The 17,247-nt window shown below is 39.4% G+C and overlaps 1 protein-coding gene across 4 annotated transcripts in view; it reads left to right on the top strand.

Annotated features, from left to right (window-relative positions):
• PDLIM5 (PDZ and LIM domain 5) overlaps window positions 1–17,247 on the top strand; it is a 235,525-nt gene that overhangs the window by 171,699 nt on the left and 46,579 nt on the right. For all 4 annotated transcript variants that reach the window (XM_068975732.1, XM_068975731.1, XM_068975730.1 and 1 more), the window contains one exon: window positions 3,806–3,990. In XM_068975732.1, coding sequence (XP_068831833.1) covers window positions 3,806–3,990 — 185 coding nt within the window. The remainder of the gene's footprint in view (window positions 1–3,805; window positions 3,991–17,247) is intronic.

The raw sequence follows: 17,247 nt of genomic DNA, 5'->3' as shown, positions 1-17,247 counted from the left end.
CTGTGTGGATCACAATAAACTGTGGAAAATTCTGAAAGAGATGGGAATACCAGACCACCTGACCTGCCTCTTGAGAAACCTGTATGCAGGTCGGGAAACAAGTGTTAGAACTGGACATGGAACAACAGACAGGTTCCAAATAGGAAAAGGAGTATGTCAAGGCTGTACATTGTCACCCTGCTTATTTAACTTCTATGCAGAGTACATCATGAGAAACTCTGGACTAGAAGAAACACAAGCTGGAATCAAGATTGCTGGGAGAAATATCAATAACCTCAGATATGCAGATGACACCACCGTTATGGCAGAACGTGAAGAGGAACTAAAGAGCCTCTTGATGAAAGTGAAAGAGGAGAGTGAAGAAGTTGGCTTAAAGCTCAACATTCAGAAAACTAAAATCATGGCATCCAGTCCCATCACTTCATGGCAAATAGATGGGGAAACAGTGTCAGACTTCATTTTGGGGGGCTCCAAAATCACTGCAGATGGTGATTGTAGCCGTGAAATTAAAAGACGCTTACTCTATGGAAGGAAAGTTATGACCAAACTAGACAGCATATTCAAAAGCAGAGACATTACTTTGTTAGCAAAGGTCCATCTATTCAAGGCTATGGTTTTTCCAGTGGTCATGTATAGATGTGAGAGTTGGGCTATAAAGAAAGCTGAGCACCGAAGAATTGATGCTTTTGAACTGTGGTGTTAGAGAAGACTCTTGAGAGTCCCTTGGATTGCAAGGAGATCCAACCAGTCCATCCTAAAAGAGATCAGTCCTTGGTGTTCATTGGAAGGAGTGATGTTGAAGCTGAAATTCCAATACTTTGGCCACCTGATGCAAAGAGCTGACTCATTTGAAAATACCCTGATGCTGGGAAAGATTGAGGGCAGGAGAAAAGGACGACAGAGGTTGAGATGGTTGAATGGCACCACCGACTCAATGGACATGAGTTTGGGTAGACTCTGGGAGTTGGTGATGGACAGGGAGGCCTGGCGTGCTGCAGTTCATCGGATCGCAAAGAGCTGGACACAACTGAGTGACTGAACTGAACTGAGTTACAGTGTTTCAGGTATACAATATAAGTGAACCGCTTTACTGTATGCCTGAAACATTGTAAGTCAACAATATTATATTTTTCATATTCTTTTCCATTATAGGTTATTACAAGATATTGAGTATAGTTCCCTGCTATACAGTAGGCCCTTGTTTATCTATTTTATATACAGTAATATGTGTCTGTTAATCCCAAATTCCTAATTTATCCCCCCATCCCCTTTAGTAACCCATAAGTTTGTTTTCTATATCTGTGAGTCTACTTCTTTCTTGTAAATAAGTTCATTTGTGTGTGTGTATTTTTTTTAGACTCCACATGTGAGTGATAGCATATAATATTTGTCTTTCTCTGTGTGGCTCAGTATATAAGTGCATCCTTGTGGCTGTAAATGGCATTATCTCATTCTTTTCATGGCTGAGTGATGTTCCATTGTATATGTGTACCACATCTTCTTTATTCATGGGAATCCATCCGGTTGATGGACACTTAGGTTGCTTCCATGTTTTGGCCATTATAAATAGTGCTGCTATAAACACTGGGGTGTGTGTATCTTTTTGAATTAGAGTTTTTGTAAAATAAAAAAAATCTGCCCATCAGAAATCTTTTAAAAGGTACTTAATGCTTAAATTTGGTTTCCATTAATATTCCTTATTGTGTCTTTACTGACAATTGTGTTCAGCACTGCCATTAGGTAAACTGTCTTTCATTTTTTATTTATGATAAAATTATTAAACTGCCTAAGTTTTTCATGTATTTTTTACCATCAAGCAGATTTGAGTTTTCATTAAACTCGTTAGAAATGATAGAAGAAGGTGATGGCTCTGCTACACTTGAATGTGAGGGAACAATAATAGGGAATAGTATTTCAAGATAGTTAAAATAGCTCTAGTGTGATTTTTCAAAACTACCTGTTGTCAGAAGTGCCCTAAACCCACCGTCAGGTTTGGATGACTCATGGGAGGACTTGGCAGAACTTAGTCTGTAGTAGCGCTCGTGATTGAGGGTCGTTACAGTGAAAGAACGCAAAGCAGAATCCGCGCGGAGAAAGGTGCATGGGGGCAAGTCGAGAAGAAAGGAGGCTCAAGTTTCCAAACCTCCCTGTGAGGTCACCCATGATGTGTGGATGCCTACTGCAAGGACTTACAAGACATGCAAAGTGTTCTCTACCAGAGAAGCTATTTAGAAACCAAGTTCCTGAGACGGGTTTCGTTGGGGCTCATCATAGGCAATGCTGTGCCTCGTTCGTACCCAGTCTCCAGCTTTGCAGGTGTTTATCATAAACCACACTGTGGATAAAGTTTAGGTGCAGTGAACACTCTTTATCTTTTAGAGAAACTTTTATATGACTGTAGGTAACTGTTGACCAGCCAAGTTCCCAAAAGCCGGTCACAGGGCAGCCTTGCAGAAGCCTTGTAAAGGGTAGGTAGCGTCAGCCTGTTCTGTTAGGCTGTGCAGGGTTCAAGAGGCCTTGGGGAAGTTAGGTATTCTTAGTCATTTACAGTAATATGGTGGGCATGATTGCAGTTGAAACTTCAGCCTAACAGTATAACTAAGGGTCTTTATTTTGTCTAGCTGTTGATTTCAGTATTGAAGGAATTGAGTCTCTGTGCATAGAATTATTTAGTGGTTGCTCAGTTTCTGTTGCAAAGCCAGTAGGATCTATTATTGTTGTTGTCGTTAACATTTTTATTATACTTCATTTGAGAGAAACTGTTTATAGTATTACACAATTCCAGAAGTGCCTACTTTATAATTTGGACTACCTAGAAATATTTTTTTAATGATGATATATAAGTATAAATAACAAATGACTGGGATAATAAAAGCCATATCATCTTCTATATCAAACTGGAACCAGCGTAAATAAGACCTCCGGTTAAGCAAATAGCTCTGATTGAGAGAGGACAGTGGCAGACTTGTCTCTTGTTTTCTTGTATCATGAACACTGGATGCTGTGTTAGGCTGCAGATATTGTCTCCTGTTTTCCACTATGTAACACAATGTCTGGCACATATTATAGTAGGTGCTTAAGTATTTACTGAATGAATGAGTAACTGAGCGAGTGTGTGAGTGAAACGAGTGACTGGTGAGATGTCAGGGAAACTTAATCCCTAAGATACCAGAACAATGTGGTAAAGAAAAAGCTGCTTCTGCCATTTCATACAGATTATCAAGGATTCTCCAATAGTTAATTGTTGTATTCTACATGACCCTTCTGGAATGTTGAGATAGAGGAAATTAGCTTCTCATTTAAAAGATTTGGCTGTGTAACTTTTCCAGTGCCTAGTTTCTCAGGTTTGGGCTTCCCTGGGGGCTCAGTGGTAGAGAATTTGCCTGCCAATGCAGAAGAGGTGGTTTGATACCTGGGCCAGGAAGATCTCCTGGAGGAGATGGCAACCCACTCCAGTTCTCTTGCTGGGATAATCCCATGGACAGAGGAGTCTGGGTTGCAGTACACAGAGTTGCAAAAGGGTCAGACATGGCTTGGCAACTAAATGACAAAAACAACAATTTCTCAGAGTGGACCTTTTAAAGGGAATTTCCAAAGATTGAACAAATGCACCCTGACTGTTTTCCTTTCCTTTTCTTTTTTCTGTTTTAAAGAGAGTCAGTCCCCTGTCATGGTATTAGAGTTTTCTTTAAAATATCATATTTTTGTTTTCCTTTAGAGATTTAATAGGCCGAGAAAAGGACAAATCACTACTAAGTTAGATTACTGCCACTTTACCAAAAACGTCTCCTCCTTTTCTCTCCAGCCATGCCCAGGAGCCTTCTCAGCAGCCTGCCCCATCAGCAGGTGCAGCTTGGAGCTCCCCCGAGAGGCCGGGAAGCCCAGGCTCGGCCAGACCAGGGGTGGCTGGGCTCACCACTGCTGCCGCCTTCAAGCCTCTGGGGTCCAGTGGGATCAAGTCATCAAACTGGCAACGGCCCAGCCAAGCAGGTACTTCGCCAAAGAAATCTCTTGCTTTTTTGCATTTAACTGTAACTATGAAAATGTGTTCTGGGATATATTTCAGCTAGAATTCACTGCTGAAACCCTTCTCAATCATCTGAGATTTACGAAAGACTGGGAAGAGTAGTTGCAGCTATCTTTTCCTCTGAAGTGTCTGATTAACATTCTCTGTGTGTGTGACACAGTTGCCACTTGCTCTTTATAATTATAGAATTGAGAGCATTTCCTGGTTTTCCAGATTACCCACAAAGCATGGGTTGATTTGTAAATTTGGGGTCTTATTAACAAACTATGTGGTCTGAAGGTTAGCCTTGGACATACAACTTCCTGGTTTTGATCATACACACAGAATAACAGGGACAGATACATTTGCTGCCGTCAGTTATCGAAGAAAGAGTCTTTTATTTCCTGTCGTTGGGCTCCATCTGGAAACCTGACTTTACATTCACTTCTATAGATAAATAGCTTTAAATGAAGTCACTTAACCTTGACCCTCAGTTTTCTGATCTGCAAAATGGAAGACTAAATACTTCTCCCAACATGAGTGAAGGTTATGGTTATAGGATGAAAGTGCCACTTTAAGATGGGACTACACGTAAATGTTGCTGATCCCACCCTCAGTCTTCATCTCTTCGCACTCTTGACACTCTCCTAGATGATATGTCATCAAGATTCCCTTTACTACCCAGCCACTGGTAATTTACTTCCTATCAGGCTTCCGTGATAGGAAAGAATCCGCCTGCAGTGCCGGAGACCCTGGTTCGATTCCTGGGTCAGGAAGATCCTCTGGAGAAGGGACAGGCTACCCACTTCGGTATTCTTGAGCTTCCCTTGTGGCTCAGTTGGTAAAGAGTCCACCTGCAATCCGGGAGACCTGGGATTGATCCCTGGGTTGGGAGGACCCCCTGGAGAAGGGAAAGGCTACGCACTCCAGTATTCTGGCCTAGAGAATCACATGGACTGTATGGCCCTTGGGGTCGCAAAGAGTCAGACTTGACAAAATGACTTTCACTTCACTTCTCACCCTCAACCTTGTTGACCTCCAAGTGGCACCTCCAACACTATGTGTCTGAGAAAACCCTACCTGTCTCTGGGGATGATAACCAGGCACCAGAGCGAGAGTGAAAGCTTGAGACTCCGTTCCCATGCTCTCACAGGAACTAACACCCAATGATTCCATCTCTTCCTGAGTATTTCCCAGATTTCTTTTCTCCTCTTTGTGGTCACAGCAGCTGCCTTGGTCCAGGCCCTGGTCTTTGCAGACGACTCCTAATCAATTTCCCCATCTCCTTCTCACCCTGGAAGTCTGTCCTCCTTAATGCAAGGGATATTTCTGAAACTCATTTGCCCACATTACTCCCCTGCTGCAAAGGCTGGACTGTTTCCCCCTTCCTTCACTAATCATGAAGACCTTTTCCCTCTGACCTCTGCTAACTTTTCAGTCTCATCTCCTGCTGCTCACACTTTGTAACTGCTCTGGTTTTACTAAAACTTCTTCAGTTACTGAGACTTGCCATGTTAATTTGCTTTTGAAAGTTCAGGTTCCTCTGCAAAGAAGATACTTTTTTAACTTATCCCTTGTATATTTCTAGTCTTCCTTCATCAGTTTTGGGATGGGTATTAATTGAATATACAAGGGGCTGCTTTGGAAAATATGATAACTTTATAACTTTCTATATAAAAATAGGTCATTTATTATTTTTTTTAGTTGATAAGAGTGGAAAGAATGAATTTTTAGTTAATTAGGAATCCATCTTTGTTTCATATTTTCCATAACATTTAAATATATTAATGCTAACTTCATTTATTGTAAGTAAATTATCTTTAATAAATTACTAATTATTTATATAGTTAAAATTTATTTCTTGGTGTCATTTGCATGTTTTTGAATTACCATTACTAATTTTTAAAGCTAAAAGCATTGTGTGGAAGAAAGAGGAAAGGCCGTTACGCATGACCTGGACTATTTTGTTTGCTTGTTTATTATTATTACCTTAATTTAAACAAAGGTTTTTTAATTTGACCGAGCTGCCCAGCAGGTAGGATCTTAGTTCCCCAGCCAGGGATCAAACCTGTGCCCCCTGCAGTGGAAGAGCAGGGTCCTCACCACTTGACTGCCAGGAGATCCCCGATTGAGACTATTTTAAACAAAAGACTATTTTATTACTTTTGAAAACTTAAAAGATTTAGAATAATATCATTAGCAAGACCTGTTTTCTTGGAAAAAATGCTGACACCTCAGCCCTCAGTTCAGTTCTGTTCAGCCGCTCAGTCGTGTTCAACTCTTTGCAACCCTGTGAATCGCAGCACACCAGGCCGCCCTGTCCATCACCAACTCCCGGAGGTCACCCAAACTCATGTCCATCGAGTCGGTGATGCCATCCAGCCATCTCATCCTCTGTTATCCCCTTCTCCTCCTGCCCCCAACCCCTCCCAGCATCAGGATCTTTTCCAATGAGTCAACTCTTCACATGAGGTGGCCAAAGTATTGGAGTTTCAGCTTTAGCATCATTCCCTCCAATGAACACCCAGGACTGATCTTTAGAATGGACTGGTTGGATCTCCTTGCAGTCCAAGGGCCCTACACATTTTTAATTATTTCCACTTATTTAGAACTTATCTATAACAATGAAGAATTGCTGTATTTATTTTATATATGATTGAATACAAAAAGTAACTTTCACAAAAAATTTGGGGGGTATAGTAATTGGAAGCAAACAGGAGAATGTTTCCTAAAAGAGCAAGGAAAAGACTAAATTTCAGAGACAGAACTGAAAGGAGGGTACAGAGCATACGTGCTGTGAAGTGCAGGAAGGCATGTGTACCGCTTTTGGAAAATCAGAAACTGGGGGCAAAATACTGCTCAGCCTGTTAGAATAAAAAGAAAACTTCCAATTGATGTCACTCTTGGAGGATACACTACAGCAAAATTACCACAAGGGGGCGATAGAATCCTTTTTTCTCTCATTCTAATACAATTTAATAATCAAAACAGGCAAACAAATATAATCATGATTCACATGGTTAGTATTTAAATTATTAACCCTTTTACAGAAAGTGTAACTGAATTTAATCTGATCAAAACTATAACAGGGTAGAAAACTGTATGTTATACAGTATAAAGCATTAATTATTATTAAAAGGAAGTATATTTTGCCATTGTGAAGTGTTAGTTGAATTACATCTTGATGCTTACATCAGAAAATATTTGCAGAACTCCTGCTGTTTATCTTGCTCTAGGTACTATACTGGCACTTAGTGAGTTTATGTTATGTTAAAGTTATTTATTTTATGTTACTTTTTAAAAATTGTAAAATAAATACAAAATTCCTAGCCACTCAAGTTCTTTTATTGTACTCTAACAGTATACCGTATTTCAAACAAAATAAAACAATACCTCAGAGTCTACTCTTAGTCTCTAATAAATAGTTTCAAGGACTTCCTTATGCAAATGTTTCCCATTTGTTCTTTTGATTTAGAAGGTTTTAACTGTCACATTTGACTGTGTGGATCATGACAAACTGGAAAGCTCTTAGAGAGATGGGAATACCAGACCCTCTTACCTGTCTCCTGAGAAACCTGTTTGCAGGGCAAGAAGCAGCAGTTAGAACCCTATATGGAACAACTGATTGGTTCAAGGTCAAGAAAGGAGTACAACAGGGCTGTCTGCTGTCACCCTGTTTGTTTAACCTATATGCTGAGCACATTGTGAGAAATGCTGGGCTGGATAAGTTACAAAACGAAATCAAGATAGGTGGGAGAAATATCAACAGCCTCAGATATGCAGATGATACCACTCTACTCTTGTTGAGGGTAAAGGAGGAGAGTGAAAGAGCCGGCTTAAAACTAATATTAAAAAAACCTCGTGGCATCCTGCCCCATTACTGCATGGCAAATAGAAGGGGAAAAGGAGGAAGTAGAGATTTCCTCTTCTTGGGCTCTAAAATCACTGTGGACAGTGACTGCAGCCATGAAATCAGAAGACAGTTGCTTCTTGGCAGGAAAGCGGTGACAAGCCTAGACAGTGTGTTGAAAAGCAGAGACATTACTCTGCCAACTAAGGTCTGTACAGTCAAGGCTATGGTCTTCCCAGTGGTATCGTTACTGTTGTGAGAGCTGGACTGTAAAAAAAAGGCAGAATGCCAAAGAATTGATGCTTTTGCATTGTGGTACTGGAGAAGACTCCTGAAAGTCCCTTGGACAGCAAGGAGATCAAGCCAGTCTTAAGGGAGATCAACCCTAAATATTCACTGGAAGGACTGATGCTGAAGCTCCAGTATTATGGTCATCTGATGCGAACAGCTGACTCATTGGAAAAGTCCTTGATGCTGGGAAAGAGTGAGGGCAGAAGGAGAAGAGGGCATCAGAGGATGAGATGGCTGGACGGCATTACCGATTCAGTGAACATGAACTTGGACAAATTCTGGAAGATGGTGAGGGACAGGGAGGCCTGGTGTGCTGCAGTCCATGGGGTCGCAAAAAGTCGGACACGACTAGGTGATTGAACAACAAAAGTTGTCGCATGATGTGTTCTTAATGTTCTTCACAACTGACCTGTGAAAAGGACAGTTTCCACCAAAGGTTGCAAAAGCTTCAGAGGCAAGTCACTGCACTCCTTTGGACTCAGATATGGCATTAGCAGGTGGCATTGCTTCTCTCACACCGAGAACTTCAGGTGTCTTTTTCTTGATAGTTCAGAGCTGTGCTCTAGTGTGGGTTAAGAAAAGAGGAAAAAAGATTTTTTAATCCCCCTACCCTCCCACCATTACCAAAGAGTTCCTATCACCAGTGATATCATTTTAAAATAATTCCTACAATGGGGTAGGAAGGATGGGATCAGAATCACTAAAATGCAGTCTGTGGCCCATTTAGTTGATAGTGAAACAGTTTAATGGATCATAGCCAGTATTTTCATTTAAAAATGAAATAGAATAGAAAAATTGAGAATATTTTACTATATGAAGTATTTTAACATATTATGGGTAGGTATCATGGTATGAAAATGTGGTTTTAGTTTACATATATATGTATGTATGTGTATATGTATGTACATAATTATATACAAACATGTATTTTGGATCAGCAGATAAAGTGTACAACAGGAAAAGTGTATTTCTTATTTTTTTTATAGTTAAGAAAAAGTTTGAAAGTCATTTATTTAAAGAAATATTTTAGTCATGAGTTTTGAAATGATAACCAAAAAGAAGAAAAAAGATTGTATTGAAAGGGTCATTGAAATTTTATGCCTCACTAGTGTATTCTGAACCTGTCATGGGTTTCTATAATACTACCCCCATTAACATTCTGACTTTAAATCTTAGATCATTTCACTTGTGGTATAATATAGCCTGTGTTATCCAGAAGTCTTTCAAGAAGACAGTAAAGCATTAAGTGTTAGTCGCTCAGTCATGTCCGACTCTTTGCGACCCCATATACTGTAGCCTGCCAGGCTCCTCTGTCCATGGAATTCTCCAGGCAAGAATACTGGAGTGGGTAGCCATTCCCTTCTCCAGGGGATCTTCCCAACCCAGGGATCGAACCTGGATCTTCTGCATTGCAGGTGGATTCTTTACCATCTGAGCCACCAACGAAGTCCATAGGGTGTTGTTCGGTGAGTCACGTTTAACTCTTTTTGACTCCATGGACTGTAACCCACCAGGCTTTTCCGTCCAGTTGATAAATAGGAACTAGGTGTGTATGTAACAGCATTATGGTTTAGACTGGTCTTCGTTTTCTCAGGCATATTCTTTAACGTACATTACATCACCATACATAAACAAGCTTGCCAGTGACTGACAAAGAAATAAGTATTTTAGGATGCAAAATGTTAAAGAGTTCATAGTCTGCATGAAAGCATCAAGATGCAAAAGAAAGGTGGACCCATGGTGGAGTTTCTGTGTAAGCTAGCAGTACTGCTGCCTGCTTGCCCTGTACGTTGGGGTACTTCCAGAATTCAGGTGCAGCAGTCCCTTTAGAACTGTTCACTGATCTATAAAGATACGTAAAGGGTGAGGTTCTTGATATTTTTCAGAATTGAAGATTTGTACTTTTTACACTAATATTTTAATACATGCATGTATTTGTATGTCTGATAGGTATTTTAATGCTCAAAACCTTCATACTGTATATGAAGAAGTGGTTAGGTAGATATTCTTAAAACCTTCATAAAGGTAATGGTGTAAGTTTAAAATATGTTCCTGTGTTTATGTAGGTGCCCTAATTTGCTGTGTAATATTTTCTCTAGATTCTGTTTAGGTTATAAATATGAGATTGCATGCTGAGTCGCTCAGTCGTGTCTCACTCCTTGCAACCCTGTGGACGGTAGCCCACAAGGCTCCTTTGTCCATGGGATTTTCCAGGCAAGAATACTGGAGTGGGTTGCCATTTACTCCTCCAGGGAATAGATACCAGATTAGGTAAATTTAATTCATTTGATGCAAGTGTGTGTGTGTGTGTGTGTGTGTGTGTGTATCTATCTTACTGTCTTACCAAATATAGTCAGGTGTTTTTTCATAAATCCAGTCTTAGTTATGAAGGACTAAATGATGCACATCAGTTTTCTAACTTCAATTATTTGCAAAATGAGAATGACCAGTTCCTTAGAATATAAGCAGTGCTTTCTTAGATTGGGCCATTGTTCATCACTGTTTATTGACGGGAAGGCCCTGAGGTATAGGAGTTCCTGCCCTCTGCTGTAGGAATTTCACAAGACCAAAGATATTCCCCAGGTAGAGAATTCTGGGGCTTTGGTTTCTTTATCTATTAAAAGAAGAGTCTAAAAAGGTCCCCTGTAGCATTGTTGGGAAGTTCAAATGATATATATGGAAGTGTTTGGTACATAGAGGGCACTCAAGAAAGGGTAAGTTTTTAGCCTTTTATTCCTTTTAATGATAGTATTTCAAACTTACACTGTTACCATCTAGTAAAACACTTCTCCTCATGTGACTTCCTTGCTTAAAAATGTTTTGGGAGCTCTGCCACCCACTAAATGTTTGGCTTCTTACCAGGGCTTACAGTCCTCTCACACCTCGTGCCAGCCTCGCCTCCAGCCACAGTATGTAATATTGTTCCTCATGGCCCCTCCAGTCCAGTCACACTCCAGTTCATGAGTTCATCCTGTTTCTTGGACACACACCTCAGTGCTTTATACAAGAGGCTCTTTTTATTTGAAATGCTTCCTACCCTTTTACCCCTGAAAAACTTTTCTTCACTCTTTAAGACCAGGTGTCATCTCCTTTGTGAACCTTTGTTGAACCCTGGAAATAGTTGCCTGTTCTTTCTCTGTGTTCTACAAAATTTTGATCATGGCTCTATTATAGCATTCACGTTTATTTTCATTATTTACATATGTGCATTTTATCATCATTTTTAGGTCCCCTAAAGGACAGGGATCGGGTCTTACTAATCTTTGTTTTACAGCACAAAACCAGTAGCTGGCATGTACCGTCTCTAGGCCCTCGGTAAATGTTAGAGTGATGAGTGGCGGACAGGTTAGTTTGTCTTATTGTAGACATCTTCCTATGATGTGAGGGATTCTCCAGACATTGTTCTTTCCTCCTAGTGGGGGTTAGTCGCTCAGTCATGTCTACTCTTTGCAATCCCATGGGCTGTAGCCTGCCAGGCTCCTCTGTCCATGGGTTCTCTTAGGCAGAAATACTGGAGTGGGTTGCCATTTCCTTCTCCACGGGGTCTTCCTGACCCAGGGATCAACCCAGGTCTCCTGCATCACAGGCAGATTCTTTACCGCCTGAGCCACCAGGGAACCTATTCTTTCCTCCTACCAGACTTGAAATTCCCACAATGGTCCTTGAACAAAGGTGGACGTGCTGTCTGCCATAGGCTGCCAGTAAACACTGGACAAATCCATAGGAGAAGGTGCTCCATTGTCCTTGTCGCTTTAGACTTCCAGAAGGCTTCAAAGGTTTGAACATAAACAATACTCTAATTAGTACTCTGTTATTATTTTCCAGTGATTAAAAAGTGTAATAGATTTATAGCCATATATTAGGAATTTTTACTCAAAAAATTTGGAATTTTATGGCATATAGGGTACCAAGCATTGGAGTGCAGAGGAAATATTAGAGGTATTCACCCACCGTGTCACTGTGGATGAATTAACTTCGATGCAAAATACCAGTAACAGAAATCAATTTTAAAAAAAATGAAAAACAAGATCCAAAGAGTGAAATCCGATTACAAGATCCAGGTCAGAAGATTTGGAGGTCTAGATTGATGTAAAGGGGAGAAAGAGACCAATAAAGTTCCGGTGACACAGTCCTAAGGTGAGGTAAACATTTGTTTATACTGGAGTCATATTTTATGCAAGAACACAGTGTTCATGTTTGTGCCTAAAGTAAGATCATATGAGTCGATGCCCCTTGAATATTTTTAGGAAGAGGCCAAGTTGGAGGGGGAACAACATATTCAAAAGCTCTCAGAGAACTTGGCTTCTTGGCAGAAGGACAAATAGCTCAGTACTTCTAGGACAGTACAGCGGCCAGGGAAGAAAGTTGGATGGGTTAGTGGGGTGGCCAGTCAGAAAGGGGTTTGAAAGTAAAAGAATGCAGACTGATGCCACAAGAAAGCTATTACTAGATTTGTAAGTTGGAAAATAACTAATCAGATTTGCATTATTAAGAGATCATGATAGTGTTAATGTGTTTAAAGATTATTATGACCTCAATGTAGAGATTAAGACTGGAATCTTAGAGACTGTTGAGAGGTTGTTGAGGTAATCCAGTGTAGGGGTGGTGCTAATGAATATCACCCTGAGCTTTGGCAGTATAAACCCAGAGAATTCCAACAGCAAGAGAATGTAGAGTGCTTACATGTAAACCTGCCTGGGAAGTAAGTTCTAACCAGTACTCCCATAAGAAGCTTTATTCTTTATAGAATATTCACATATCCTCAGTTAAAACCCTGGTAGAGAATTGTACTCAGCTTGAAGAGACTATACTTCGTCCTAAGTCAGACTACAGCACAAAAATTTGGGTGAATATGTCTTTATGTTATGTGTGTAGTTACAAAATATAAATCTGAATGGATTACATGTTGTGTTGTACTTGAGAAATAAGTTAGAGTTAACTTCCATAATAGAGCTAGTCTGTTTTTGCAGCATTTCCTCACGTGAGTGCGTTGACTTCTATCAGCATTTTCTAAACATTGGGTACTTTTTGTTTATTTGTAGTTGCAAATATGAGATTGGTGAGATTGGTGACTTTGGCATGATCCTGACAGCATTGCTTACCTTTGTAGGAAGCCCTTGCACTACATGTTGTCAGGGAAATAAACGTTGTAAACTGGAAAAGGGGTTTCTTCCAAGATAGCCCTGTTTCTTCTTTTTAGAGGAAAAATTCTATAGAGTCCCATTGATCAAAAATTAAGTACTCATGTTATTATTTGTATGTAGTTCAGAAAGCTTTAACTCCATAAATAGGCTTTTCAATTATTTTTCATACAGGCTTTTTTCCTCCTTTCACACTTTCAAAATGTGTTGATCTTGAGAGCGTTTGTAATAATACTTCAGTATATTAACATTTTGATGTTTTTAATAAATAAATTGTAATTTATTTAAAAATCATTGAAATATACAGTCTTGGCTAATACTCTAATCACCATTTTCTATAGAAAGCAATGTGACCTCATTTCATACAGCCATTGAAAATTAAAAACTTTGCTATGCTTTCTTTCACAGTGGTTCGTGTTGTCTGGCTGTGCTGAAAATTTTCCTTTTTCTGTTTTCATTAGTAGTTCGTATAGCATTTTAGAATAATGCCCTATTCGTGCTTTAATTAAACACAACTCCCTGTTTATTCTTCTTTTCCCTGATGTTGGCAAGGAATTATTGGATTTCTTTTTTTTTTTTTTTAATCATTAAATGCGTCCAGTGGAGACAGACATTCTACAGAGGAAAGTGAAGGTGTTTAGTGACTATTATGATGAAGTACTCAATACACTGGGCTTCCCTGATGGTTCAGTGGTAAACAGTCTGTCTGCCAAGCAGGAGACGCTGGCTCAGTCCCTGGGTCGGGAAGATCCCCTGGAGAAGGACATGGCAACCCACTCCAGTACTCTTGCCTGGAGAATCCCATGGACGGAGGAGCCTGGTGGGCTCCAGGCCATAGAGTCAGACACCGCTAAAGTGACTGAGTGCGTTAAGGATTAGACATCCCTAACCTTTGGTGTTAGGTATTGAACAGATGTCTCCCTGTGTCTGCTCATAGCATCATTTCCTTTATAAGTACCAAGTACAGTTTTCTCCTGTCCAAAAGCAGAGGTTCTTGTGAAGCCTTTCGCCAAGTCAAAATCGTGTACAGTGAAGAGTTTGCCTTTTTTTGTAAAAGTGAAAGTTGAATTTCTGTTGGGTTCGTGAAAAATGGGTACCAGTGCAGGTCTTCCGTAAAAGTAAACTGATGTTAAAACAAACTTTCTAAAAGCTGGAGATAGCTGTAATATGTATATAGACTTTTTACTAGTGAGTTGCTTTTTTTCTTTATGAAGCAGTTTTAATATATGCAATAAAGGCAAGACTTATAATTGACAATGAGATGTAAAAACTAGTGGTTCTTTTTAAAAATATGGATTATGTTTTGAAGAAATACAGTGAAAGTAAGCTATAAATTGAAAAATTGGGATAATTATAATATCTTTTAGTGACACAGTAAATTTAGTCAAATGAAAAAGAGAAAGAGATACAAACTTGCTTTCTAAATGAATATTTAGTTAATTTTAGCTTCTGTCACATCCTGGGGAGTGATGGGGGGTATTCATCGTCCCCATCAGCCATTTGGAACTCAAGTATAGTTGGTAGACTCAAAGGGAGCAACGTCCTCTTTCAATAGTAAAATGGTGGGTATCATTGATTAACATGAATAGTAATAATGTTTTTATAATACTTTCAGCTTTAAAAGTATCTTTTTATTGGGGATTATAGTAATAGAATGTCATTAAATTTTTAATGGGCCATTATTTTCCCAGTGAGGTGACAGAGTCTGAGAAAGGTCGAAAGAATTATTCAGAGTCCTGTAGTGATTTGAACCCAGTTATTTTGATTCAGTTCAATTCTCTGTATCACAAGATAACATCAGTGACTATATTTAGGGAGAACTGGGTGTTCTTTGGAAGGACTGATGCTAAAGCTGAAACTCCAATACTCTGGCCACCTCATGCGAAGAGTTGACTCTTTGGAAAACACCCTGATGCTGGGAGGGATTGGGGGCAGGAGGAGAAGGGGACGACCGAGGATGAGATGGCTGGATGGCATCACCGACTCGATGGACATGAGTTTGGGTGAACTCCGGGAGTTGGTGATGGACAGGGAGGCCTGGCGTGCTGCAATTCATGGGGTCACAAAGAGTCGGACATGACTGAGCGACTGAACTGAACTGAACTGAACTCTCTTAGGGATAATCTAGAAAGGATTCTTACCCTGCATTGGGTGGATAAAGTAGGTAACTAGCAGTTACTAAGATCTGTTTCAAGTAACATTTTCATTGCTTCTCCAGTTTATTTCAAAAAATTTAGCTAGGATTCTAGTTAACATGGCCCTTTATCATACCTTGCCTCTGCTTTATGCAACATTTTAGCAATTTAAAAGAAAAGTTTCTTTATTCACTATGGACAGAGCTTTGGGAAGATCTGATGTATTCTTTTTTTTTTTTTCAAGGAAGACTTGAATGTATTTGTGAGATCTGATTAGATCAAAAACTGAATGATGTGCATCTCAGTTATAAGTGGATATAAATTCTATATTTTACTTGAAGTCTAAAGGAGATAGGAGTGAGAAAGGAAATTACTGTTTCTTCAACAATCCCAAATTTCATTGTGGGCTTTACGCTGCAGTAATAAATCGCGATAACTAGATTTACTTAGCTAAGATGGATAGATTTATTGGTTCCATTTTAAAATTTTGATATGAATAAGTAAACTGCTACCAGTTGCGTATGTTTCATCTCTTCTAATAATGTTCTATTGCCATCTGCTCCCCTTTATTTTGACGTCATTAAACAGTCCACTGCCATAACGGCCTGCTGGAGCTGTCCATTGTCAAAACCACAGTATGAAGCATGTAAATATGCTCTATGTAACAGATATATTTTTGTTTAGAATTATGTTTTTACATTTATTTATTTTTTATTGAAGGATAATTACTTTACAGGATTTTGTTGGTTTCTGCTAAACATCGACATGAGTCAGCCATAGGTATACACGTGTTTTCGTATAGGAAAAAATAAAAGTAGCAGCCATATACTGCCCTCTTTCTTTTCTTTTAAATGTTCTTTGATTGAAATTTATTTCCATGTTGGAAGCTTCCCAGTGCTGTTTCAAGTACACTGTGATGAAGGCTCTTTTTCCCCATTTCCTCTCAGCCTGAGATTAAAATATTACGTCTTTAATAAGGGAAGATACCTGGATTTATTCACATATGCTTTTCACAAAGAATTACTATTTCCTAAGTCAGAAAAGAAAAGACAAATACCATATGACATCACTTATATGTGGAATCTAAAATATGATACAAATGAACTGACCTAGGAAACAACAGACTCACAGATACAGAAATCAGACTTTTGGTTACCAGTGGGGGCCGAGAGTGGGAGAAGGAACGATTGGGAGTTTGGGATTAGCAGATGCAAGCTAGTATATGTAGAATGGATAAGCGACAAGGTCCTAGTATTGTATAGCACGAGGAGCTATACTCAGTATCCTGCGACAAACTGTAATGGAGTGGAATGTATATGTGTGTATGTATATATACACATACACACATATACATATGTACATATATACATATATACATACATTCATATGTATATATATGTATAATTTTGCTGTACGGAAGAAATTAACACAACACAAATCAATTATACTTCAGTAATATTTTTAAAAAGAATTATTACTTCTTATTAATTAATGCATATGGTTTAAACCAGGAGGTAGCAAGCTGTGGCCACTGACCGCATCCGGCCCACCACCTGTCTTTGTAAATAGTTCTGTTGGAGCACAGACATGCTCATTCATTTACATGTCCATGGCTCCTTTCGCGTTCCAGTTATAGAATTGAGTAGTTGCAAGATAAACTGTATGGCCCAAAACTAAGCTGGATAATTCTACATAGCAGATACAAACTTTGTTGGGGTCATGAGCACCCTTGATAAGCCCTAATCCTAAAGCGCTGTGTTCACTTTGCTTGTGACCATCACCCATAAGAAGCGGGTTACTTCTTTTGGGCGCCAGTTTCTTTTT

This window comes from Capricornis sumatraensis, chromosome 7 (genome assembly GCF_032405125.1).
Source record: "Capricornis sumatraensis isolate serow.1 chromosome 7, serow.2, whole genome shotgun sequence".
Taxonomy (NCBI): Eukaryota; Metazoa; Chordata; class Mammalia; order Artiodactyla; family Bovidae; genus Capricornis; species Capricornis sumatraensis.
The sequence above is the reverse complement of the archived record's forward strand: the minus strand, read 5'-3'. Positions and strand labels throughout refer to the sequence as shown.